The following is a 26229-nucleotide window of genomic DNA, read 5'->3' as shown; positions in this document are numbered from 1 at the left end:
CTGCCCGGTTTGAAGATCGAAATGGCTGAAGTGCAGCAACTGCTTGTGGTTCAACCTACCGTTTATTTATCAATAATCTACATGTACTAATGAATATTTATGCATATTATAGAACACATTCAAAGTGACAACTAAAAAAGGCTGAGCCAGAAAATAAATACAAATTGAAGGCCTGCTATGTGTCCCCCAAAACCCCCCCCCAAGCCATGGGCCATCCTCCATACGCTCCTCCCTGGGGACCACCACCCTGCGCTGGTGTGGGGGTTGGAATCAACAGCGCAGCCCATCTTAGCAGTGAGAACTTCTACTCTACAGAAAGAGTTTTCCAAAGTGAAAATTGTTTCCAGTCCTGAAGCTTACCACTTAGAAAACTCAGACGCGGTAACATTTACATGAACACAGCAGTGAGAGTCCCAATTCCTTCTCCTTAGTCACCTTCCCCGGCCCCGAGCAGGGCAGCAATCCGGAGAAGTATACGTGTAAGACACACGCTTGTGCTCCACACGGCCCCGGGAAAGCAGCCCTGGTGGCGGGCTTCACACATGCACTTTTACACGTCGTCATTCATGCCTCAGTAGTTGGGAGTGAGGCTGAGGGGCAGAGAAGTCAGAATAAAAGCAAAAACTAGGTCTCAGAGTGTTTCAAAACAGCATATTTACTCCTTTCAAAGTTAGGCCATTTAAATACTTGCTTCAATTCCCTTATTCATCACACAGGTCAAGGTATCAACAACCCTCCTTGTAGGGTACTTACAGAGTATTCCACAGCACCCAAAGGCTCCGTTTCTCAGAGCACTCCCGAGGCCCCCAAGACGGACAGCAGCTCTGAACGCCCGTGCTCTCAGCCCACGCCGGCCCCGTCCAGCTCCTGGCACTTCCCTCAGGCCCTCCCGTTGGCCCCACAGAGCTGCCGGTCTTCTCCTTTGTGGGGTGTCCCAGCTCTCCATCTTCAGCTTGCGGGGTCTGATGCTACTTAGAACATTTGGAGTTTCAACAAAATCAACGATTTCCTCAGCCCCTGGAAGAGCAAGCATACTTGAGCCTCCCTCGGGAGCTGTGTACAGACACCATCCTCCCAGAAGAAGACATAAAATAGAACTACCACGGGCCTGGATTTTTTAAAATGTCTTATAACCAACAGAAGCAAAGGGCAACTTCTTCCCATTGTGGAGATGAGAAGGCTAAAGGCCTAAAGCAAAATACTATTCCAGACCCCAATAATCCGGTGAAGGCCTGCCTAGAAGGAAGCCCCTCTCAGGGGTCCTGGCAGCCACTCTGACAGGGTCACTGGTCACATCTAAGTCTGTCGAACAAACTTAGTTCGTAACCAAAGTGACAAATATCACAAGCATGGTAGGCATCTCCTGGGGGTTTTGCCTAAACCTCCCCAATTTAGAGGACATAAGCAGGCTCTCAGAACTGAAATATCTTCAGCCTGTGGCCAGTTTACAGAAAAACCTGGGAGTCCCCTAATCAATGACTGAAAACCTTACAGAGAAACTAAGTATAAAGCAAGCAGCCTACCTCTAACCATGGTCACAGACATACATGTGTACTCATATACACAGGTATGTTTTTACGTAGCACAGCTTTTTAAGGGTAATCCCACCAGATCTCAAGCAAATGTAAAACTATGAAAGAAATATTCTCAGGTTTGCTGTGTGCTCTCCTCCAGGCCACGGAGACTGCAGGAAGGCCTGCTTCTCTCTCCTGGGAAAGGAGAGAAAGTGACAAAGGAGGGTACAGAAATCCTCTGGTCCCTATGGTTTTAGCTTTAGAATTGTTTTTTTCATTTTTTAAGGAACAATCTAAATATAAGAAACTATTTTCTTAAAAACCCTGACATTGGAGTTCTGCTACCAAAGACATCTAATTAGCCACAGAATAAAAAAAAAAAAATTTATTAGAGAACAAGAGTGAAAGCTTTTGCACATCTGACAAGGAAGATTCGTTTTGCTAACAGACACCATCCGTATTCGGCTCTACCAATATCATCACAATGGAACATATCTGTTCTAACAAAGATATGGGCCTAAGTCAAGGACTATGACTAGACAGCGTCGAAGGAAGGATGGGGCCCCAAATCTTATCCTCTAGACTGATTCACAACATAGGATTCCAATCAAACACTCCTCATGCAGTGGTTCTCAACCTGGCTTCTTATCAGAATCCCAGGGACTCTTTGGAAGGAAATCCAGTCACTAGACTGCACCCCAGCCGGAGTATCTGGGGGTAGGACCCAGGCATCAGTGGGTCCCTAAGCTTCCCACGTGATTCCCGTGAGCAGCTGAGGCCAAGCACCACTCTAGAGGCAGGTAACAGTTCAACAAATCGGCAAGCTCCGCAGCCCGGCCGACCCTGTGAGGAAGGGGGTCTGCTGGGCATTGCAGGTGCTCACAGATCCTCTCTCTCAATCTGCTCAAGAGCCCCATACGATACCAGCTATGGGTGCAGTGTCGAGCCTTTCCATACACCTTAGTGAGTTTCAGAGCAATGTTTCATCAGGCAGATACCAGAAAAGAGAGAAAAATGGAAAAAGGAAGAAATTTCCATAAGGCATGATACGAATAAATAAAATAAGCGAAAAAACAATCTCAGGTTTAAAAGTAAAGCATGAGAAGTCAACACCTGTGAAATTTTATTTATATAAAAGAATAAAAATATCTATTTTAAAAGGATTGATTTAAACTTAGGTTTTTCAGCTTCTCCTGTTCCTTGAACATGAAACTGCTTCCAAGGCAGAAAGATTTAAGATAGGTAATTATTAAATAAACCCTTTTTACCTTCCCCCTGCAAAAACACAGAGCCAAGTTCCCCATTTTCTTTATGGTAAACCAGATTATTTTCAGTTGAGAATATTGGCAACTGCATGAAGCAGATGATCAGATATGTCGGCAGGAAGGTATGAGCTGTACAAGGGCGTTACAAAAAGTCCCCAAAGAAAAGAAGATGGTAAAAACAATAGAAAAATAATAAAACACAAACAAAATAAGAAAATGCCCGATATTTACAGCCTCCCTCTGAAACGTGACCTATGTTCTACCTTCAGCATAAAACAAAACCAGAGAACGTTTCTCGATGGGTATCACAGATGAAGCTGGTGCCAGCCAGTTTGGGGGGGACACATTCATTCCAAGAAGGGAGAAATGCACAGTTAGCAACTTGCTGGAATTATAACCATGTCTTGGTCTTCTTGCAGTTCTGTTACTAAAAATGACACACAGTAAATGATCCAATGTGGTCTTACAGAAATGACTTGTCACCACGTTTCAGAACAAACTATTCAGAGTCACAGGCACTGGGTCTGGGAAAGCAGAGGTGGATGGCCGCGCACTCAGGTGAGGGGTATGTATCTTTGTGAGGTTGGAGGAGGGAAGCAGGGCTCTACAGCCTGGAAGCTTCTGCACTAATGAGTCTTCTAATAGTCCTAAAGAGAGAAAAACAGAGTCCCAACTTACTCTCAGAACACTAGTTGAAACCTAAGAAAAAATTCATAAACTCTGCTAGGGAGCTGTTCTATAGTCAAACATTCTACTTCAAATGTAACAGACAATACTTCACATCTGAAAATGTCCCAACTTCCAAGTCCACAGAGGGACCGAAACATCAATTCTGCCCTTATTGGGCTCCCTGAGCTCACCAAGCAAAAACAAAACAAAATAAAACAAAAATAAAAACAACTAGTATTAACAAGTCATTCTTTAATCAAAGGGAATTTTTCTTCAGTAAAAATGTGTGACCTCTCTCTCTATCTAAAATATAAAAAAAACCTAAGTAACACCTAAAAGTTGAAGTGTATCCAAATGGATACCCCAGCCTTTAAAATGAGAGCTGTAACCTGAGATTAGGAACACTCAGCTCCGAAGACGAACACATTTTCTAATTAGCTACAAAATCACCAGCCTCTCTGAAATGGTCTGGCTGATACTTACAGCTCGTGGTTTTTTGTTTAACTTCAGATCAATCCTGTGATAGAAAAGATAAAACATATTTGCATTTTAATTTACAGAAAGAGGGGCCAGGAATCAGCTACTGCATAGGGCACAAGCTATAACAAAGACTATTTGGTTAAGTAAAACCCACATTCTTCATTAGACTATGTCGTATTTAGTTGTTTATCCAGATATTATTAAGCAAGTATTTTAAAACATAAGCAGATACTCTCGCCACAAGGCAAACTTAGATGACAAAAAGAAATATACAGCAGTTATGAAAGCCATATAATTTTAAAACTATTCAGTACTATGCATTAAAGAGATTGGATTAAGAGGGCATGCTCTATGTTAATGTGTTAGCTTTGTAACTATATCACTGATAATCACTGAGACACGTAATGATTAAGAACAGGAAAGAGACTAGGAGTTTGTATTTCTGGACATGAAACACAAAAGAAATTAAACAAATTTCAATTTTTAAATCTTTCCAAAGCAAAATATCAAGATCTTAAACTATTAATCTCCTTATGAAGCAAAGCCAGAAAATCAATTTAAATGTGAATTAAAGTAAAGGTTATCTATTTTTAAAGAAATTAAAATGCATAAAAGTGAAGTTTACTTAATTTTGCTTAAGTTATTAAATAAAATGTTACCTCCATCACGTTTTTCTGTTTTTAAAAAAAACTTCCCAGCCTAACCTAATATACATACCTACAATTAAACAGATAAACTATGGGTTAGAAAGGTCTCAAAAAGGCATATTGGTCTCTACACACTAAACAACACAGCACAAATACTAATTCAAATCAAACTTACTCAAAGTCATAATCAAACATGCCAGACGGGCTGAGGGGCAGCATTTGAAAGGAAGAAAGCAATAGAAATTAATACACTAATTGAATAAATTAGTCGATTAGCCACCCTAGCAAGATTCGTAGAAATAAAATCAGCTTTAAGAATCTTAAGCCATAAAGTTCCAAACATCAAAGCACCAAAGATTCTGTGGTTGGGAGAGTCCCTTCCCTCACTGGATTTCGTATCAGAAGAACAGACTATGAAAGGAAAAGTTATTTCATTAGAAAACGAGGCACCTGCAAGCCGTCTATTAGCTGCCAGATTCAGAGTTAGAACTTTTAAAATACGTAATTGTAGTGAAAAATATAAATAGGGCATTAGAAGAAATAGAGAAAGAAGGGTTTAGTCATATAACGAAAGGGTGCTTTGAAGACAGTACTAACAATTCAGCACAATATACTCTAACATAAAAGATAAAAACATTATAAATTTTTTGAAAGAAAACATTTTGCAACTTTTAACTCAAGTTGTAAGTTCTAAGAATGTCCAGGGAACACGGTACTCTTTTTTTGGAGCATTAATCCTAGAAAGCCAAGGGTCAAATGAATAAACTTCGGTGACAGTCTTGTTCCAGAAAACTGCACAGTCACATCACTTTGCCCCTGATTTAGTAACTGTTTGTGTCAGGGCTAGTACTAAGCACACCCAAATCGGGGTGCCCGGGTGGCTCAGTCGGTTAAGCGTCTGCCTTTGGCTCAGGTCACGATCCCAGGGTCGTGGGATCGAGTCCCGCATCCGGCTCCTTGCTCAGCGGGGAACCTGCTTCTCCCTCTGCCTGCTGCTCCCCCTGCTTGTGCTCTCTCTCTCTCTCTGACAAATAAATAAATAAAATCTTAAAAAAAAAAAAAAAAAAGAACACCCAAATCTACAACCCCCCCACCCCCGTAAAACAAAGGAGAGCTGACACCCACAAACACCTGCGCCTCGGGGATCTGGAAGGGAACAGTACAGGGGAGGAGGCTGTTTAGCACATGGCTGCTAACAGGCCATGGTTCTGGGCGGACCTCCAAAGCAAACATTAACCCTGAGCATGACATCAGCTCTCTGGCTGGCTCCAACACCTTTCACACTGTAGACAGGTGCTAAAACAATATGCAAAATGCTCTATTTTCCTCCCGGCCCATGTTTGCAAGAGTGAAGCTGGAAGAAAGCATAACTTCAATATCTCTTATGCAACCACCTCACTTAAGTCATTTGGGGAAGAGTACACCAGGTACAAACCAGGAACTAAAACCAAACATTTAACTTTTAGGGACATCGGGCCGGCTCAGTTGGAAGAGCCGGAAGAGACTCGTGATCTCGGGGTTGTGAGTCTGAGCCCCACTTTGGGGGTGGAGATTACTATAAATAAATAAAACTTTAAAAAAATCTAATTTTCAGCCTCACTTAATTTTGTTCACAAATTAGACTGTACCTACTTAATGAAAATGTCACAAACTACCTAGAAGAATTCTAGACGTTTGTGTATTAGTAAAAACTCTAAGAGCAGCTGTAAGTTATTATTTCAACTTTTAAGGACAAATCTGAGAGTTACTCCTTTTTGCTACAGTAACATATTCACTTCCACTTTGCTTGACTCACCCCTCAACAGTGCCTGGCGCACAGATGGCATTCAGACATTTGTTGAAATAATTTACTACGGACTTATCTGAGTATATGGGGCGTGGTAAGTTGGGAGGAGAAACAAGTACTGTACTGACTGCAAATGTACAAATGTGTATGAACAAAGTGCTCCACCCTCCCACAATCTGAAAGAACCACAAAGACAAGAGTCGGGGGCAAGGGGTTTGGACACTTCCTGACTGAAGATGGCAGGAATCTGAGAACCTTCACTGGCCCCCGAGATGCCACTCTGGTGCACTGAACCTTTTTACACAGAAAGAAGGCAAATCAGCTCCACTCTGCTCCCTTGGGGCACAGAGGCGCCTACAGCCAAGGGAGAAGGCCAGCCAGATAGTAAACCAGGGGGATGACAAAGGGATCCTGCTTTCCAAACAGAAAACACCATTTGTGAAAGCAATAAATAACATCCAAGATCTTTATAAATCCTTCTATTTTTCTGGAAGGAGTTAGCTCTGGGAACCAGAGGAAAAAAGGGTAGAAAGAAGTACTGTTCCTATAGAAATCTACTAGAAACCTACAGGAGGAAGTTAAGTTCATGTCTAATTCCTTTTTATCAGTCAGCCGATCATGGCATTAAAAAAAGGGAAGTATCACCTACAATAAACAGTAGCTATCTACTGTATCACTAATGGAAACTATGTCCCAGAAACTTTCAAGGAATTGTCCCCCTAATCTAGACACTGTAAAACAGGAAAAGAACCATTACTTTAAAATAACACTGGCGTAAATTTAAAAGCAACACAGAGCATGACATTTAATTACCTTAACAATTTAAAAAAATATTTTAAGAGTATGGCTCCCTGCTACTGTTTGTGACAAGCTAGCATTAGTCCTACCACAGTGATCAAATAGCCTTTAACCTTACACGCACAAAAAAAAGTTGTGCAATTCTTGCTATTTCTTACTGCAGTCATGAGACTGGCATAGTGATTTCTGGTCTGCAGGAAAGTGTTAAGCAGCGATCTTGAGTCACTCTTTGGAGGAAATACTACTTCTGCAGCATAAAAATCACCACCACCATTGACAAGAAAATTTCTTAAAAGAATTAAAGAATCTGTTGATGCTTAGGAGGCTTAAACCAGTTCAAGTTCATTCTCTATCATTCCCATGTGCAACCACGAAGCTAACAATGTGAATGCCTTCGATGTGGGAAGGAATAGAGCAACCCAACCCAGAAGGGCACCGGAGGACAGGGAACCCCGCCCCTTCCTTGCTGGCGCCCTTTCACCTCAGTATGTAAACTCCTAAGAGGAGCAGGACAAAAGCCAGCATACGGATACCTGGTTTTCATGCCTGCCAGAAGAAAGTTTGAGGTGAGGGCAAGACTGCTCACTCTAGAAGCTATGCATCACCCTCTCTGAGTACAGCTGTATAATTTCCAATTATCTGAGTTAATAGGCCCTGGCATTATCATACAAACCCCAGGCAGAATGAATGCTAAAATCCTCTCTGGGTGACACCTGACCTCTCTGTCCACTGATGTCATTCCTATCTCATTACGCACTGTAAAAAAAAACAACAAAAAAAAACCACACACAGTGGACAAACATTATCTAGAAAGGTACTCTCATATCTTACAGACTTTATATTATTCTTCTCTGATATCTGAAATCAGCATATTACAGAGATATATAAAACAAAGAAATCATAAGCAATCAAACACCTTGTATTCAAAAAGAAAAAAAGGCATGTCCAATCAGCTCTGTCCACCCACAAGAGAGTAAGCGCAGGCAGGGACCAGGATTAGGAGCAAAAGACTCTCTTCCACTTGGCAGCTTCCCAACACGTACTAGTGCCATATTCCAAGTCCTATTTTACAGACTTCCCCTTCTCCTCCTCAGATGCACCATATTAAAAAAAGTGTTTATGGAATGAAATTCTTCTACACTACAAACAGTGAGAAGGCTCTCTTCCCTCACCGTTACTCTAACGCCCACCCATTCCTCCACTGGCGAAAATGTCGCCTATTTCATTTGGACCAAAGCAATTTCTCCCCATCTGCGACAGAAAGACGGCACCAATTCCGACGAATTTTTACTCTAGTATAAAGTCCCTTTGCAGCAATGGTCACGGCAGCTCTGGGCAGGGGAGTGGGGGCGGCCGGGTTGGAGGGGGAGAGGGGAGGTCCCTGCCACTGACCTGTGTCGGTTTTTATTCTTTCGTTTTTTATGGCTGCTGTGATGACTCCCTGAGGAAGTAGAAGAAGCAGCCTTCTGAGGCTTCACTCCCTGCACAGATCCGTCCAGATCCTCAGGGTCCTCCTGGTTGGGCTCATTCTCCTGATTGTGGAAGTCTGGAGAAGTATCACTTTCCGTCCCACTTCCTGGCTCCCCTGGAGGGAATAAACAAAAGTCCCAAAAGCATCAGCAGCACTCCTCAGGCAGTCTGTCCGTCAGCCAGGAAAGATGTTGTTGAGCACTGCCAGATAAAAAAAACAACTATTTCCCATCTTCCAGGACCATACGTTCTAACTGCCAGGAAAATACTGGCTGACAGAGAGGATACTGTACAGTCAAAGCATCAAAGTTACCAGAGTTCCGGAAACACAAGTAATCTGAAACAGTGTAACCAGAAGCAACCTAAGGACAGCTGGGGGATGGGACCATGCAAGCAGGAGTACCTCCCTCCTGGCTGCATATAGGTCACTTAAACAGCAAGTGCACTAATAGGATTAATAATTATACAAGAAGCCTGGGTTCCTTCCCCAAACTGTACAAGAATCCTGTCTATCAAGAAAGGGAGCTCAAGAGGATAGGAGCCCCATTACTCTGAGAAATCTTAAGAATAGTATTTAAGGGATGCCTGGATGGCTTGCTCAGTCTGTTAAGTGTCTGCCTTCGGCTCAGGTCATGATCCCATCCTGGGATCAAGCCCCCATCAGGCTCCTTGCTCAGCGGGGAACCTGCTTCTCGCTTTCCCTCTGCCTGCCCCTCCCCCTCCCTGTGTGCATGCTCTCTCTCTCTCTCTCTCTCATAAATAACAATCTTTAAAAAAATAGTATTTAAAAAATGGTAGTAATATTCCTCAGCTGACACATATTCCCAATTTTAAAATATTCTTTATATATATTAAATAAGCAAATTCAAAAAGAATTTGCATAAATATGTATTTTTAAGAACAATTACATATATTCTGGCAGAAGTACACCTATTTTTTCCTGAAAGGAATTTCTTGAAACCATAATAGATAAGGATGGAAGAATACTTTCACTTCACTTTACTCAACTATTGAAGGAGCCCAAATATGTACATGGTTTCTTTCTTTTTTTTTTTTTTCTTTTTTGTACACTGTTGCTAAAAACTGTCAAAAGGGGTTATGTGGACAACAGGACCAGGGACCAGTTTCCTTCTTCTTATATCTTTGTATTATAAAGTGCTGGGAAGGGATTTCAAATTGAGTCGCACATGGGTACAAAAGTAAAAGAAAGAGATGGTCCCCAAAATGCGGAAGAGAGAAACGGAACAGACCTCAGAAATCATGAGACCCTATTTTTGAACATGTCATGAAAGCAACAGAAGAGGGAGCTCTACAGCTATGAAGCTAGAAAAAGTATGCTGATGAATCGTGCTTCTAAAGGTTCAGGAAAACCAAGTTCATATAAAAACTGGAAAACAGTTAGTACCCAAAACTACAGTAACCAAGACTGTGTGGTACTGGCATAAGAGATATACAGAGTAACAGAATTCAAAGTCCAGATATAAACCTCTACAGTTGGGTCAAATGGCTTTCAAGGGTGACAAGACAATTCAAAGAATCGTATTTTCAATAAATAATGCTGGGACAACTGGACATCCTCAAAGAAAAGAATGAAATTGGACCCCTATCTCCTACCATACACAAAAATTAACTCAAAATGTATCAGAGGCCTAAATGTAAGAGCTAAAAACATAAAACTCTTAGAACCCATCTGATTAGGCAAATGGTTTCTTAGATATGACCACAGAAGGAAGCCTAACAAGAAAAAATATATAAATATGTGGAGAAACTGGAACACTCATACATGGCTGATGGGAAGAGAAAACGGTGCGGCCACCTGGGAAACTGTGTAGCAGTATCTCGAAGGCTAAGGACAGAATTACCAAATGATCCAGCAATTCCACTCCTAGCTATATACCCAAGAGGAATGAAAACAGGTTCACACAAAACTTGCCATGAATATTCACAGCAGTTTACACCTACTAGCCAAATGACTACTGACGAATAAATAAATAAAATGTGGTATATTCATATAGCGGAGTACTATTCAGCATTGAAAAGAAATGTAACAGCAATACTTGTTTTGCTGAGGAGTTTCTTCCTTGGTGTGATTACAGTGGTAAGAGCCTAGCTTCCAGAACTACCGTACAACCCAGCAATCCTACCTGTGGGTATTTATCCAAAAGAACTGAAGTCAGGATTTGAAGAGATACCTGCACTCCCATGTCCACTGAAGCTTTATTCACATTACCCAAGAGGTGAAAAACACCTAAATGTCCATCAATGCATGAACGGATAAAGAAAATGTGGTATATCACTATAGTGGAATATACTATTCAGCCTTAAAAAAAAGAAGGAAATCCTGTCATATGCTACAACACAGATGAACCAGGAGGAGATCACGCTAAATGAAATAAACCAGTCACACAAGAACAAATACTGCATGACACCATTTATGTGAGGTCTCTGCAATAGTCAGACTCAACGGAAGCAGAGAGTAGAATGGTGGCTGCCAGGGGAAGGGAGAAACGGGGAGTAGAAAGTTTCAGTTACACGACATGAACAGGCTCTAGAGATCTGCTGTACAACACTGTACCAGTCGGTAGGGCACAAAACTCTTCATCTCAGGTTGTGAGTTCAAGCCCCTCACTGGGTGTGGAGCCTACTTAAAAAAAAAAAAAAATCTGTGGAAATTGTTTTTAGTGTTCTTTTTTTTTTTTTTAAAGATTTTATTTATTTGAGAGAGATCACAGAGGGAGAGGGAGAAGCCAACTTGCCGCTGAGCAGAGAGCCCGATGCAGCGCTCGATCCCAAGACCCCGAGATCACGACCTGAACCGAAGGCAGACACTTAACCAACAGAGCCACCCAGGCTTCCCTGTTTTTAGTGTTCTTAACCACAATTTTTAAAAACCTATCATTTGGAGATACATACTGAAACATGAATATACAAGAATATGGTATGACGTCTATGATTTTGAATGTCACACAGGAGGTGGAAGTGAGAGTAGGTCGGGTATGGACAGGGCACTGACCATGGTCTGGGATTTGGGGCAGTGTGATGGGTACACAGGGGTTTGTTTTTTACCTTCTTTATTTGTATGGATTCAAAAATCCACTTTAATAAAGAGTTAAAAAGTATTCACTTTTCCCAGTAGTTTATCTCAATAATATCTGTAACAGGCCTTCCCAAGCTATGCTTCTAGGACTGTAAATGGAGATACTCTTTTTGGAAACTCTAGGGTGTTTTCCAAAACCAAAGATCAATTCCCCGATTCTCCAGACACCAACAATTTGATTCCATTCTGACACTTACTGCCAGAACTAGGGCAAACCCACAGGTTAAGGGCTCAGTTCCACAAGCATGCCCCCCCACTTCAAATACCAGTCCCAAGTCCCAGGCCTCTCATACTTCTAAGCAACAAGCTATAAATCAGGGGTACCCTAAACTCCTTCTTCAGGTTTCATAATTTGCTACAACAGCCCCAAGAACTCAGGGACACAATTTATTTACTGTTAATGGTCTATTATAAAGGATACAACTCAGGAACAGCCAAATGCATAGGGCAAGGTATGGGGAGCAGCGGGGAGCTGCCATGCCTTCTCTGGGCACGCCACCCTCCTAGCACCTCACTTTGTACACCAACAAAAGTACCACAGTTTAGGGTTTTGGGTTTTTTTAAGATTTTATTTATTTATTTGAAAGAGAGAGAGAGAGAGAGAGCACGTGCACACACACACAAGTAGGGGGGAGGGTCAGAGGGAGAAGCTGACTCCCCACTCAGAGGGGAGGCTGATGCGGGACTCGATCCCAGGACCCTGAGATCATGACCTGAGCCAAAGTCAGATGCTTAACCGACTGAGCCACCCAGGCGCCCCAGAGTTCAGGGGTTTTTAAGGAAGTTTCATTATGCGGTCATGATTAATTAAGTCATTGGCTACTGGTGATTAACTCAGTCTCTCCCTCCTCCCCCCCTCTCTGAGGTTCCGGGTAGGGCTGAAAGTTCTAAGGGGCCCCAAAGCCCCATCCTTAAGCTCTGTAGGGCCTCCAGTCCTCAGTCATCCCCATGTCTTTGGTACGCAGCATGCACTAGTCATTGTTAGCACTCTGGAGATTCCGAGGGTTTTAGGGAGCTGTGTGCCGGAGCAGGGGACAAAGACCAAATATCTATTTCCCACTATACCACAGAAAGTAACTGCTAAAGTTAATGAAAATCACCCTTGACACAGTAATGCCACTTCTGGGACACTGTCAAATAGAAATAAAAAGTCCATTACAAACAAGCTGGTGCACAAGGAAGTTTACTGCAACATTGTTTATAGTGGGGAAAACGGAGACAGCGTGAATACTCACCAAGGGAGGAGGCACAACCAGACTGCTGGGTATCTTCAGCTTTTGCAAAGAATGTGAGGTTATAACGATAGCTAACAGAGTCCTCACTAGAGGCCAGGCATTGGTCTATACGCTTTACATATATCATACCTACAACCCTCACAGAAACCTGTACAACTATGATGACCATTTGACAGAGAAGGGAACTGAAGAGGGTGGAGTTTAAGAACCCTGCCCAAGGTCACACAGCTAATAAGCGAAAGAGTAGGGATTCACATTCAAGGACAGTTTGGCTCCAAAGCCCAGGCTCTTCATCACTACTCTACACACTTCTCTCTGGATGCACTCAACCTGCAGGAGCGTGTGTGGTAAGTGAAAAAGCAGGTAATATGCACTGGTTGGATCCAATTTCTTTCTTTAAAAAAAAAATCCCCCTTATGACATAATTAAAATACCAAGTGAGAAAAAAAATCCCCAACTCTGTGTGTGTGCATGTGCGTGTGTGTACAGGAGGCTGTGTTAGGATAATATCAGCTGTTAATGTTGGTTACCTCAGAAAGTTGGGGCTGAAGTACAACACGAGGTAATTAACCTGTTTCATATTCACTTCTAAGTAGTTTGACTTAGTATAATCAGAATATAATACTTTTCTAATAAAAAAAAACCTCTAACAAAATATAAAAGATGAGTCTAAAATGGAGAAGTATGATCAGGACAATCAGGACAGACTTCTTCTCCCATAGCCAGTCCTGCTCTTATGATAAAAATGTCATCTCTAAAACTGCAAATGGTGGAGGCACTGATTAGGGATGGACTAGGCTGATGGCGCAGGAGGTCACAAAAAATCTCTGGATCATAGACAGGATGACAGAAGGGGCACAGGACAGAGTAGGGCTGGGCACGAGAAGAGAGGATGAACTAAAAAAGTGGGAGACAAATAAGAAAGGTAAGTTAGATACAGCAAATTTTGCCTACATTGCAATTCTACCGAATGACATTAATGAACCAACTGTTTCCTCATCTTGAACCAGCTGCTATGGGAGTACTGAGTAAATGGATGAGTCGGTCATGTTCTGTAAGCACCCGTGAGCAACATACAGAACAGTGTAAATTGAATCAAAGCCCTGTGAATGGAGAATCCACCTGTGTCACTTCTCTGAAGAAATAACACCCCAGGCAGTAACAGATGTCCCAAAGGACTGATATGGATATTAAGTACCACGGGAGCCAGAGAAGAAAGAGTGGATTATTCAGGAAAAGCTTCACTGAGGAGATGGAATTTAAGCTGGAGCTTGAAAAATGAGAAGCCAAAGTAAGTACAAAAAATCATACATGCAAAAGTGCAGAGATGAGAAAACACAAGGTACATTCGGGACAAATGAATCAAACATTCCTTAAGCAGATGGTTTGAGAAATGAGAGGTTTTTGTTTTTTTTTTTAAGATTTTATTTATTTATTTGACAGAGATAGAGACAGCCAGCGAGAGGGAGCACAAGCAGGGGGAGTGGGAGAAGAAGAAGCAGGCTCATAGCGGAGGAGCCTGATGTGGGGCTCGATCCCATAACGCCGGGATCACGCCCTGAGCCGAAGGCAGACGCTTAACCGCTGTGCCACCCAGGCGCCCCGAGAAATGAGAGGTTTTGAAATAATAGCACGACAGTGTAAGAAGAGCCACGAGTGTCAGATTAAAGGATCTGACCTATGGAGACTGTATGAGATGATGGTTAAAGATCTGACCTGGTGGGGCACCCGGGTGGCTCAGTTGGTTAAGCGACTGCCTTCAGCTCGGGTCATGATCCTGGAGACCCAGGACTGAGTCCCATGTCGGGCTCCCTACTCAGCAGCAGCGGGAAGGCTGCTTCTTCCTCTGACCCTCCCCCCTCTCATGCACTCACTCTCTCATTCTCTCTCTCAAATAAATAAAATCTTTAAAAAAAAAAAAAAAGACCTGACTTGTTGCTTAACCTTTCACACCCTGTTTCTCCATCTGTAAAATGGGAAATCTGTCTCTACAATGAATATCCCTTATAGACAAGGCACTGGGGTCGTCGCTGGAGCTACAGCAACATTCCCTACTTTCAAGGAGCTTATAATCTGTACCTATCCTCAAGAAGCAGTTTAGGAATAAATGAGATAAAGGCAAGTGGCTGCGTAATATCTAGAACACAGTAAGTGGTCAAGTCTCAACATCCTTGAGATCTATAAACACGCAAGTCAAATTCTAAACAGTAGACAATTTGCCGTAAAATAGTAGCTAACAGGACATAAAGCAAAGTCATCAAGTTATTTCTAAGCAGAGAAGTGACATCAAACAATGCTTCCTGAGTTCTCTGCACAAACCCACGTTTTAGGATTATTGGGCTAGAAGTGGTTTATAAGAGGGAATGCAGCCAGGGACACTAGATTAAACATTGCTAAATTACGAAGTGCGACCACAAAGAATAATTGCCTTTTTTCTTTTTAGATTTTACTTATTTGAGAGAGAGAGAGTGAGAGAGCACGAGAGGGGGGAAGGTCAGAGGGAGAAGCAGACTCCCTGCCGAGCACGGAGGCTTGATCCTGAGACTCCAGGGGATCATGACCCAAGCTGAAGGCAGATGCTTAACCGACTGAACCACCCAGGCGCCCCAATAATTGTCTTTTCTTGGCTCATGGAAGCAGGAGAGGAGTGAGAGCAAAAGGGGTGGGTTACAACACCCTGAAGTGCAGCAGTGAGTCAGTCAACCCTATAATGGGCTCACCAGGAAAAGACACCTGAGTTCATTTCTCACTGACATATAAGTAAGCAATTTGTTTTTAAAGAATGCCAGATTTTGATTAAGTGCAATAAACCTACAAATGAGACACTCTTACTTATTGAAACAAAACACACCTATTGAACAGTGCCAAGGCACTAACTTTGATCAGCACAAAAACTTTAGAGGAAAGAAAGATATCCAACAATGCCTCGTGCAGCATTTGCTTACCCACTGGAACGACATACCTGCTGAGGAAAGATCTGGTTTGACGAAAGCTTCAGAGGAGTCTGATGAAACAAACAGTAGAAACCACACTGATCCTTTAAAGGAAACTGGGTACAATCTGCCTGGTTGTTTTTCTTTTATTCTTTTTACAAAAACACACAATCCTTCACTAATTTGCACAAAATTCCCCTTGAGGGACCGTGCTAATCCACTCTATCATTCTAGTTCGGGTACATAAGCCAAAGGAAGCAGAAAGTAATGCACTTTTAAAGAAAATTTTCAGAATGGTTTGAACTCCAAAATCCTTGAGATCTAAGAATGTGTAACTCCAAATTCTAACAGAAAAGAATGTGTATTTCATCACATCAAAAATCAAGAACACAGGGAGTCATTCCACAAGATTTGTTATACAGAAATCCTGAGACGTTGGAGAGATTCTGTACAAAGGAAAAAGAGTAAAGGTGAAGCAGACCATTCCTCTCATGGAATTAAAGCTTGGTTTCATCTCCTGAGTCTTTCAGGGACCCTCAATCTGATTTAAAGAGGTCGAAGCACCCAGCAGAAGAAAACATAAAGTCTTTGGAAGATGGCACCTTCATCCTCACCCTCAAATTACTCTACAAATACCTGAAGTTACAATGAGCAGTACACAGTCAAAAATAACCAGGCACAGAGGGAATTAGACTTTACGAGTAATGACCAGCGGAAGCAACAAACAACAGAAACACATCTTTAAGGACTTCAGAGACTGAAATTAAACACAGAATATACAACAACCAGGTTTATTCTGCTTAAAGAAGTAAAAGAAAGCTTAAAAATAATTTCAGAGAAAGCTACTGAAAAATTACATAGCAGATTTTAGAAATAATTAAGTGGAATTTCTGGGAATTAAAAATTTAATAACAAAAAATTTTAAAAATCAAGGAAAGGTTTAACGGCAAGTCAGATTCAACTGAAAGGAGAATTAGTGAATTAGTGGGGCACCCCAGAGGCAAAGACAGAAGACATGGAAGGGCTAATAAAAGACATAAAGGATACAATGAGAAAGTTTAACATACATGTAAGCAGAGTAGGAGAAGAGATGGGACAGAGCTCAGAACAAATGCAGTATCTGAAGAGGTAACTGCTAGGAATTTTCCAGAACTGATAAAAAATACCAAGTCACCATTTCAAGAAGTCCAATGAAACCCAAGCCAGATACTGCAAAGAAATTCATACTTAGACACACTGAGGTTGACTGGAGAAAATCAAGACGAAAATACACTCTTAAAAAATGGCAGGAAGAGGGGCATTTGGGTGGCTCAGTCAGGTAAGTGTCCGACCCTTGATTCTGGCTCAGGTCATGATCTCAAGGTCCTGAGATGGAGCTCCACATCGGACTCTTTGCTCAGCAGGGGGTCTGCTTGAGATTCTCTCTCCCTCTGCCCCTCCCCCTCCTCTAGAAAAAAAACAGCAGGAGGAAATGGTAATGACAGGTGGTGAGACAGAACAGACGGAACTCAACAGAATTACTTTAAAGGGGCTCTGACCATTTGAACTGATAAACTCCAGTATTTATGTAATTCCCTATTCTAGAAAGAATTCAAAGCATTTACCAAGAGTCATATAATAAAATCCAATAAAACAAATTTAAAATGAGACAAGTTAAAAAAAGAGGAATAGAAAAGTAAGCTGGATGCAACACTAAGATTCATTCCCAAAATGCATACTGTAAATTCATACTTGCTTTCAGAGGAGAACCACTGAACATTTTAGCACCTATATAAAGAAACAGTCCATTATCAGATATTCAGTAAAACCCAACTAGTTGTTCAAGGAAAACAACTATTCCTTTTTTTTTTTTTTTTAAAGATTTATTTATCTATTTGAGAAAGGAGAGAGAGTGTGTGCACGTGTGTGAGCGGGGGCAGGGGGAGGGGCAGAGGGAGAGGAGAGAGAGAGAAGCAGACTCCCAGGTGAGCGGGGCACCCAACGTGGGGCTCAATCTTACCCCCCGCCCCGAGATCATGACCTGAGCGGAAATCAAAAGCCGGAGACTCAACCAACTGAGCTACCCAGGCTCCCCTCAGGAAAAACAACTATTCCTAAAAATCATAAAAATTAGTGATGATAGTAAACATTTGCAACATTCTCTTACAATAAATACAGTAGCACATTTAATAGGACCAAAATATAATTCATCAAATGCAACTTTGTAGGGAAGACAAAGAAATACCAATGTGACATAATCCAGGGATGTAGCTCAATTCAAGGGGACGATCTCAGGGGTATGGATGGCCCACACCTGCTTCAGAAAACCTTTAAGACATAAGTGCTTGTTTCAGGCAAGCTTCTGCAAGCGGTGGCTTTCAGGCTCATTTCCTCATGAGTACCTAGGTGCAGCCATTCTGTGTGGGTAGTTAAGTACAGAGCCAGATGCTGAACCATCCACCGAGCCAGAAGGAGGATTATAGGCTTTTGTAAAAACTGAGGAGTCAGACATCATTCCACTTCAACTCACAGCAGTGAGGTCCAGGGTGTTCCTTAATCAGTCTCAGGACTTCAGGAAGCAGATAATACTACCTCTACATTCTAGAAGTGGCAATTAATTGAAAAGAAATAAGAATTAACTTATTTAAGCTATAGCAAATGAAAAATCAAAAGGACTTGGTGTAATTGATTAGGTTGGCAGGAAAAAGTCCAAGATGCCTACAAACTTTCAAATGAGGGAGAAAAAAAGTACTATAACAGAAAAACTAAGCAGAGAAGTTTTGAAGGAAACAGGACAGTTTGGTTTTAGATAAAATGTTTGAGCTTGAATATCTGAATGGAAATGACGAAGAGACATTTTCTAGAATTTTCTAGATATTTAGAAACCTGTACACAGAGATAATAAAGTCACCGAGTAGTTCTAATCCCCAAACTACCAAAATCCCTCTTCCTGAAATCACTGGCCCAGTGCAAACACAAAAACTGGATGCCGCAAGATATACCATCTGAGAGAAGTACGCAACCACAATACAAAAAGCAGGTTATGTTTCAGAATGATCCAGTGCACAGGAAAAGTGTCCAATACAGACAGCTACATAGAGTCTGACTCAGAAAGATAAACGTACAGATCTATATCCCATCACTAGACATCAAAATAGAATTAAACTATATGGCTTACCTGTGGAGAATGATACAATTTCCTCACAAAGTAAATACTATGTACTCTGTGTTTTATATTTAAGAACACACAGGTACATTCTGTTCACAGGATCAGATTTTCCTAAGAATTATTAAATTGGGGACATGGAGCTTTATCAGATCTATCTGAAATTTTCCATGATAAAAGATTTTCTTTTTAAATAAAAAAAAAAAAAAATACAACAAAACTCCCTAACACTCAGCAGCAACGAAGACATAGCTTTGTGTCTTTGAGTAGCTACAGCCAACCTCTGCATGACAGAAGAGGCAGGAAGGACATGGAAGTTTCTTCCTCAAAAAAAAAAAAGGAAAAGGAAAAAAAGACATGATTAAGGAAACTCAAAAGGGTTCCTAACTTCTAGAAAGAGGAGGCAAGAGTATAAGAGATGTAGTCTTCAGATACACGGTTGGATAGGAATTAAATATAAGGGCTATTGTAGCTTAAAAATAAAGTAATAAAGAAGTAAAAAAATAAACTTACTCTTTTCAATGAGCTGATCCTGAACTCCTGCCAACGCACTTACTGCCTAAAAGAAAAAAACCACCCGTTACTAGAAAAATTATCACAGACCTCCGGAGAGCACTCAGAGAGCAGGGAAAGAGAAAACTCGCAGAAATTTAACTGAGGTGTTCCTCCACGATGGGCCACAGAAAGGTTCCCCCCCCTCACTTACAGCTGCTGAAGTGACTGAGGATTTACTGAAGAGCCGCTCAGCTTCCTTAAACTTCCGGTTCCTTCGATCGTTTTTGCTATTGGAGTTTCTAAAACACATACAAGAAACTCATAAGCACCAAGTTGTATCTATGGTTCAAGCTGAAGACAGTCCAGGGCACATGTAAGGAACTCTCTCTCTCATTGTCTCTCTTTTTAAATACCAACTTTCAGACGGAAATGCCTCCACACCGTTTGGACTGACCAAAACGACCTTTACGCTGAATGGCTACACAGACAGCAACGGTTACCAATACATGGCAGGTGCTCCACCGTAGGCCATTACTTTAGTTGGTTCACAGTTACTGTCATTTTAATACCTATTTATTTTGATACTTATTTTTAAAAACAATTAGCACAGACTAGTGATATGGAATGTTTCTGTCAGATAAGCCTAATTGAAAAAATTTAAAGAACACAGGGTGCCTGGTTGGCACAGTCGGTGGAGCAGGCGACTGTGGATCTCAGGGTTGTGAGTTTGAGCCCCAGACTGGGTTTAGAGATTACTTAAAAAAATAAAATCTTAAAAAAAAAAATTTTTTTAAAGAACAAACCAGGGTTCCTTAAGGAAATAGCTGGTATCAGTTCTGGGATAAGAAAAGGACAAGATGAGTCTAAGACACCTTGTTGGGACAGAAAGTCACAAAAATGCTCAAAGATTAAAGGGTCACGTCAAAAAGACAAAGGAATCAGCAGGAAGAGGCTGTCCACATATGGGGCAAACCAAGCACTGAAAAGGGTAAGGATGGGTGTGTTTGTTGGTCACTAAGCTGTATGTCTATGATGTATGCACTTCTCTGTGTATATTTCAATAAGTTTATAGTAAAAAATAAGGCTCTACAGTAAAAAAGTGACAGCATTAGATTTCAACACGCTGACTTTTTTTTTTTTAATCCATTGGTCTCTAGTGATATTAAAGAGAGAGGGCCAGAGATAGAGAACAAAAGGGAGAGAAGATATGAAAGGAAGATTCTTCTTTCCACATGCCAGTAATCCACATACAAGGATCAGAATCAGCAGTATATTAAGTGAGTCAGGTAAAAATCAACAATGGATATTAAAACCACTGAATAAAAATTGGAGGAGCAATATATTCACACTGTCTAAAAGTATAGCCTCCAATTACAAAAAGAAAAAAATGAATTTTTACAAGGGAGAAATCATATGCTCAAACTTCATATCAATAATGGGACAATATGACATCATGTGCCTCCCAACAAAATAGAGGTAAACGACACACCAGGCATACAAATCACTTATGCAACATTTTGGCCAAAAATCCTTAAAGACTCTCTCACGAGGTCACAAAAAGAAAAATCTGGAATTGGGACATTCTGCAAGACAATGTCATGAACAACTTCACCACCAAAAAGGGTAGGAGACTCTCCTAAACAGAGACGAAAGAGGCCCAATAGCCAAATACAGTACATGAACATTGAATGGATCAAAACAAGGCAGCAAAGCACGTTGGGGACGCTTAGGGGAATTTGAATAAAGACCACAGTAGATGATACTATTAGTGTAATGCTAATTTTCTATGTGTGATAACTGTGGTTAGGTAAGAAAAATATTCGTAGGAGGTAACTGCTGACATAATTATGGGCAAAGTGTCATGTTATCAGTTTAAATGGTTACCAAAGTAAAAAAAAAAAAAAAAAAAAAAAAAGTGGGGTAAAGGGAAGCTATAACTATAAGGGGGTAGCAGGCAGGATATCTGTGTGGTGATGAAGGGCTTCTATATCTTGACTGCAGTGGCGCTCGCAGGAATCTACACACGGTGACAGAACTACACACACACATCGTACCAACGTCAGTTTCCTGAGCTTGATATTCTACTAGTTACATAAAACCCAACCACGGGGGAAGGCTGGGTGAGGGTACATGGGACCGCTCTATTGCCGCAACTTCCTATGTTATCTGTAATTATATCAAAATTAAAAAAAAAAATTTTTTTTTAGAGAGGAGGGGGAGGGGCAGGGAGCGAGAGAGAGAATCTTAAGCAGGCTCCACGCCCAGCAACGCAACCGACATGGGGCTCAATCCCAGACCCTGAGATCATGACCTGAACTGAAATCAAGAGCCAGACGCTTAACTGACTGAGCCACCCAGGAGGCTCTAAAAATGTTTAAGTACAGATATAGGTGTGTGTATGTTTATACACATTAGAGAGAAAGCAAATGTGGCAACATGGTAACAACTGATGGATGCAGGCAAAAGGTATCAAGTGTGCACAGTACTATTTCAACTTAAAGTGTTTCCAATTTGAAAATTTTTAAAAAGCTTAGACAGTTTTCAAGAATAGTTATTACTAAATAAACTGCAGTATGGTTAGCACACAGGTGTGACAAAGTTTGTAAAGGTCAGACTCACAACTGATTAAAAAATGGAAAACACTAATAAAATGATATGTCAGGTACTGTCATTTGCTGCACTTTGTTTACGCCTCACACAACCCTGTACCATGGGCCCGACCTTCCCTATTTCCCAGATGTAGGATTTGTCCACAATTACTCAGTGAGGCAGAGGCTAAGGCAGAGTCCAAGTCGAACCCCAGACGACTTCCCACACCATCACTTTACTACTGCCTCCCTGCAAAGTTGCTAGCAAGAACACAGACAGTCCAAAAAACAATTACTAGGGCACAATACCAACGCCACAAGCTTCTGACACTCACTTCTGGTTGGTCAGATACCGATCCCAGCCACGAATAATATTGCCATACATCTGAGTGTCTTCCAGGTAGCTTCCTTCAAAAGCATAGATTTGTCTCTCCAAGTTTGCCAGTGTTTCCTGGGAGATGAAAAACAAGGAAATGGATAATGCCTTTTAAATGCAAACGTTAACTCTGACCAAACCAAACTGAATATTAGCCTTAGACATTCAAGTTCCACCACAGGAAGCCACCCCGGTTGGAAAAGACAAGACATGGGGAGAGGAAGGCTGTTTTAGACTAAGACAGTCTAGACCTTAGACCTGTCTTGCTGGAGCCCTTTGATAATAGAAGGGAGCGTATAGAGCCTGTCTCCAGAAAAATGTGCAAAATTCTGCATATACTTCAGAGGGCTCGTGGAAACCCAGCTGCCAAGAACCCCCGCTCAGGCAGAACGTGAGCAGTCTCCACTCCCACGCACAAAGGTACTGCTACTGGGGAGAGGAAAGGGCGAGCAGCCTTCCAGCGCCAGCTCGCTCCCCTCCCCGCAGGCTCTGAGAGAACGCCGGCACTGGGCTGTCAGTTGCCATGGAAACGTGGAAGGGCGGCTTCAGGTGAGATGGCCCTCCCCGGTGCCCAAGCCTAAACGCGGGGGGGGGGGGAGGGGGAGGGGGAAGGGGTGGCCACCAGGGTGCCTGGAACCCTGAGTGCATGTCACAATTCTCAATTCCCTGGACTGAGTCCTTTCCCCCTCGCCTGTCACCTTCTACATGTTCCCGAAAACATCACAGCCATGCCCGTCAAAAACCCCATCCAATGCATCTCCTAGTCCTCAAAAGGACATGCGTCCCCTCCATCCTCCAAAGGCCAGACTGGATGGCTGGGTCCCCCTCCCACACTCGCCTCCTACCCCACCCCCTCCAAGCCCACTGGCAAGCCCGAACCAGTCTCCTACGGCCCCCAGACACACCCGAACCCACCCCTCAAAGACCACAGACCTCCCCGCCCTCACCCACCTCGCAAAGGCCAAGGACACAACCGCCCCTAGCCCATAGCTCACAGACACTCGCCTTCCTCGAGCTCCCACACAGAAGCCCCCCACCTCAGGCGCCATCCCGCCTCCACGCCCCCGCCGGCCCCGGCCCCGGCCCCTTCCCCCTCCCCCGCTCCGTGCCCCGCCCCCCAGCCCCGACTACCCCGCTCCGGAGCCGCGCCCCGGGAAGCCGTGGCGCCGGCGGGCCGGGGAACGCGCAGCCGGCCTCAGGCCGCCGGGCTCCCGGCCGCCGCGTTGGGCCGGGGGAGTAACGGCCTGGCGCGATCGGGCCGGGGCCTGGAGGCGGGGACGGGCGCGAGCCCCCACCGAGCGCCCCCGCTGCCGACCCCTCACCGCCAGCTCCTGCTTCCGCTTCACGAGCTCCGCCAGCTCCCTCCGGGTGTCCGGGATCTGCGGCGGCGCCGCCTTGTTATGCATCGCCATGTTGGGCTGAGGCAGGCGGCGGCGGCGCCAGGTTGGGGGCGGTCCCTGCGCGCCGCCGCCCGCCAGGGGGCGCCCGCGCTGCACTGCGCCTGCGCGCGCGGTTTCCGGAGCCGCGCGCCGCCCCGCGCCGCGCCGCGCCGCGCCGCGCCTCGCCGGGGGCCCTCGAGCTCGCGCGCGCCGCTCCTGGACGGGCAGGTGATGGACCCGACACTGGGTCCTAGCCGCCCTCGGCCCCTTGGCGGCCGGCTTAGCTTCACAGACACCACAAATTCACCTTGTCCAAAACCAGACTCCTCCCAAGTCACCTCAGTGAATGACTTGCACTGTCCGCCGAATTGCCGGAGTCAGAAACGTGAATATCATCGTCGCTCTCCTCTCCCCCACAAAACCAAATCCTGAGGACTCGCCTCCGGAGGAGCCCGCAGTCCACTCGCTTTTGTCGGCCACCTCCCCTTCGTCCAGGCCTTCCCTATTTTTAGCTCCATTATTCCCACAGCCGCCTCTTCCCACCCTAAGCTCTGTTGGATCCTTATCCACAGTGGTGCCAGGATGGTTGGTGTTTGGAAAGCAAATGTGGCGTCACTCCCCTGGTTAAAACCTTTCGATGCCTTCCCACTGCCCTTTAGAAAAACAAGTTTGTGTAGCGGTTAAGGTCACAAACCGAAGCCAGAACTACCTTGTTCAAAATCCTACCTCTATCATAGCTACGCTGTGCCATTTTGCACGAGTAAATTTCACTAGTCTCAACTTCTCATCTGCAAAATGGAGGTAGTAATAGTACTTATCTCGTACAATTGTCCGGAGGAGTTAAGTCACTTCACCTAGGAGCTTGGCAAGTAATACGAATTATGCAAATATTCGTTTTTACCATGAAGACCAGCATCGTTAACTTGGTTTTCATTTGGCCCTTGCTTACTTCTCCAGCCTCTGCTCTCCATCTTTCAGGGTTCTGCAGCTCCACTACCATAAACAGGATTTTTTTTTTTTCATATATATTTTTTTTTTTCCACCTTGCTTGGAAGTCTTCAGGTTTCTACGATCTACAGATTGGTATCTTCCACTAGTTCTGAGAAATTCTCAGCTCTTTTTCTTAAGATATTCCTCTGCCTCATTTTCCTCTCTCCTTCTGGAACTCAAATTGAACATAATAATCCTTTATTTTTTTACCCACTGTTTCCCATCTTTTTGTCTCTCTGCTGCATTCCGGATAATTTCTCTTGTGTGTTGCTCTTGTAACCTGAATCTTGCTGAACTCCCTTATTAATTCTAGGAGGGTTTTACTGTAGATTCCTTGTTTTTTTTACATGACAATCATTTCATCTGCAAATAAGGTTTGTGTTTTCTTTTCTTTTTTCCCCCCTTTCCAATCTACATGCTTTTTCTTTTTCTTACCTTATTGTGCTGGCTAGGACTTCCAGTTCTACAGTGAATAAGAGTGGTCACAGTAGACATCCTCGACTCCTTCCCTATCTTAGAAGGAAAGTATTCAGTCTTTCACCATTAAGTACATTAGCTGTAGGATTTTTGTAGATGCTCTTTATTAAGTTGAGGAAGTTCCCCCTCTACACTTGGTTTACTGATAGTTTTTATCATTAATGGGTATTTAATTTTGTTAAATGCTTTTTTCTACACCAATTGACATGATCATTTTTTTCTAGCCTCTTGGGATAGTGGATTATATAGATTTATTTCCACATGTTAAACCAGTCTTGCATATCTGGAATAAACCTCACTTGGTCATGTTGTCTAACTCTTTTTATGTATGATGGATTCAATTTGCTAATATCCAGAATTTTTGTGGCTAAATTTCTGGGATATTGGTCTGTAGGGTTTTTGTTTCTTCTTCCTCTTCTCCTTTTTTTTTTTTTTTTTGGTACTGTCCTATTTGGCTTTGATATCAAAGTAATACTGCCCTCATAAAATGAGTTAAGAAGGTATTGCCTGATATTCTAATTTCTGGCAGAGGTGATATAGAATGGTGCTAATTCTTCTTAAAATTTGGTAGGCGTCTTCAGTGAAACCATCACCATCTGGGCCTGGACACTTCTTTTTGGAAGCTTTTTATTTATAATTATTTGAGGAGGAGCAGAGGGAGGAGAGAGAACCTCAAGCCGACTCTGTGCTGAGCACTGAGCCTGACACGGGGCTCCATCTCAGGACCCTGAGATCACAACCTGAGCCAAAACCAAGAGTCCGACTTTTAACCAACTGTGCCGCCCAGGTGCCCCTGGAAGCTTTTTCAATTACAAATTCAGTTTCTTAAATAATTATAGGACTATTCAGATTATCTATTTCATATCAGGTGAATTTTGGTAGTTC

General features: G+C 42.9%; 1 protein-coding gene across 5 annotated transcripts; it reads right to left on the bottom strand.

Annotated features, from left to right (window-relative positions):
- Nucleotides 1-637: 637 nt before the first annotated feature.
- On the bottom strand, nucleotides 638-23960 carry MEAF6 (MYST/Esa1 associated factor 6). Of its 5 annotated transcripts, XR_015722816.1 has the most exons (9): nucleotides 23821-23960; nucleotides 22458-22573; nucleotides 19746-19833; nucleotides 19553-19598; nucleotides 15924-15965; nucleotides 8552-8744; nucleotides 4588-4645; nucleotides 3932-3965; nucleotides 638-3426 (listed from the first exon to the last, which is right to left on the bottom strand). XR_015722816.1 is itself a non-coding variant. In XM_087858628.1 (8 exons), exons 1-8 carry the CDS (start codon nucleotides 23908-23910, stop codon nucleotides 3418-3420), a joined length of 618 nt encoding a protein of 205 aa, XP_087714754.1. In that variant the 5' UTR covers nucleotides 23911-23960; the 3' UTR covers nucleotides 638-3417. The 5 variants fall into 5 exon arrangements, 4 of the variants coding, with proteins under 4 accessions (XP_087714754.1, XP_045638248.1, XP_045638250.2 ...); XM_087858628.1 differs by lacking the exon at nucleotides 4588-4645; XM_045782292.2 differs by lacking the exons at nucleotides 4588-4645; nucleotides 15924-15965.
- Between the last annotated feature and the right edge of the window lie 2269 nt (nucleotides 23961-26229).

This window comes from Ursus americanus, chromosome 33 (genome assembly GCF_024610735.1).
Source record: "Ursus americanus isolate L20-20 chromosome 33, mUrsAme1.1.p, whole genome shotgun sequence".
Classification (NCBI taxonomy): Eukaryota; Metazoa; Chordata; class Mammalia; order Carnivora; family Ursidae; genus Ursus; species Ursus americanus.
This window is presented reverse-complemented; position numbering and strand designations above follow the sequence as displayed.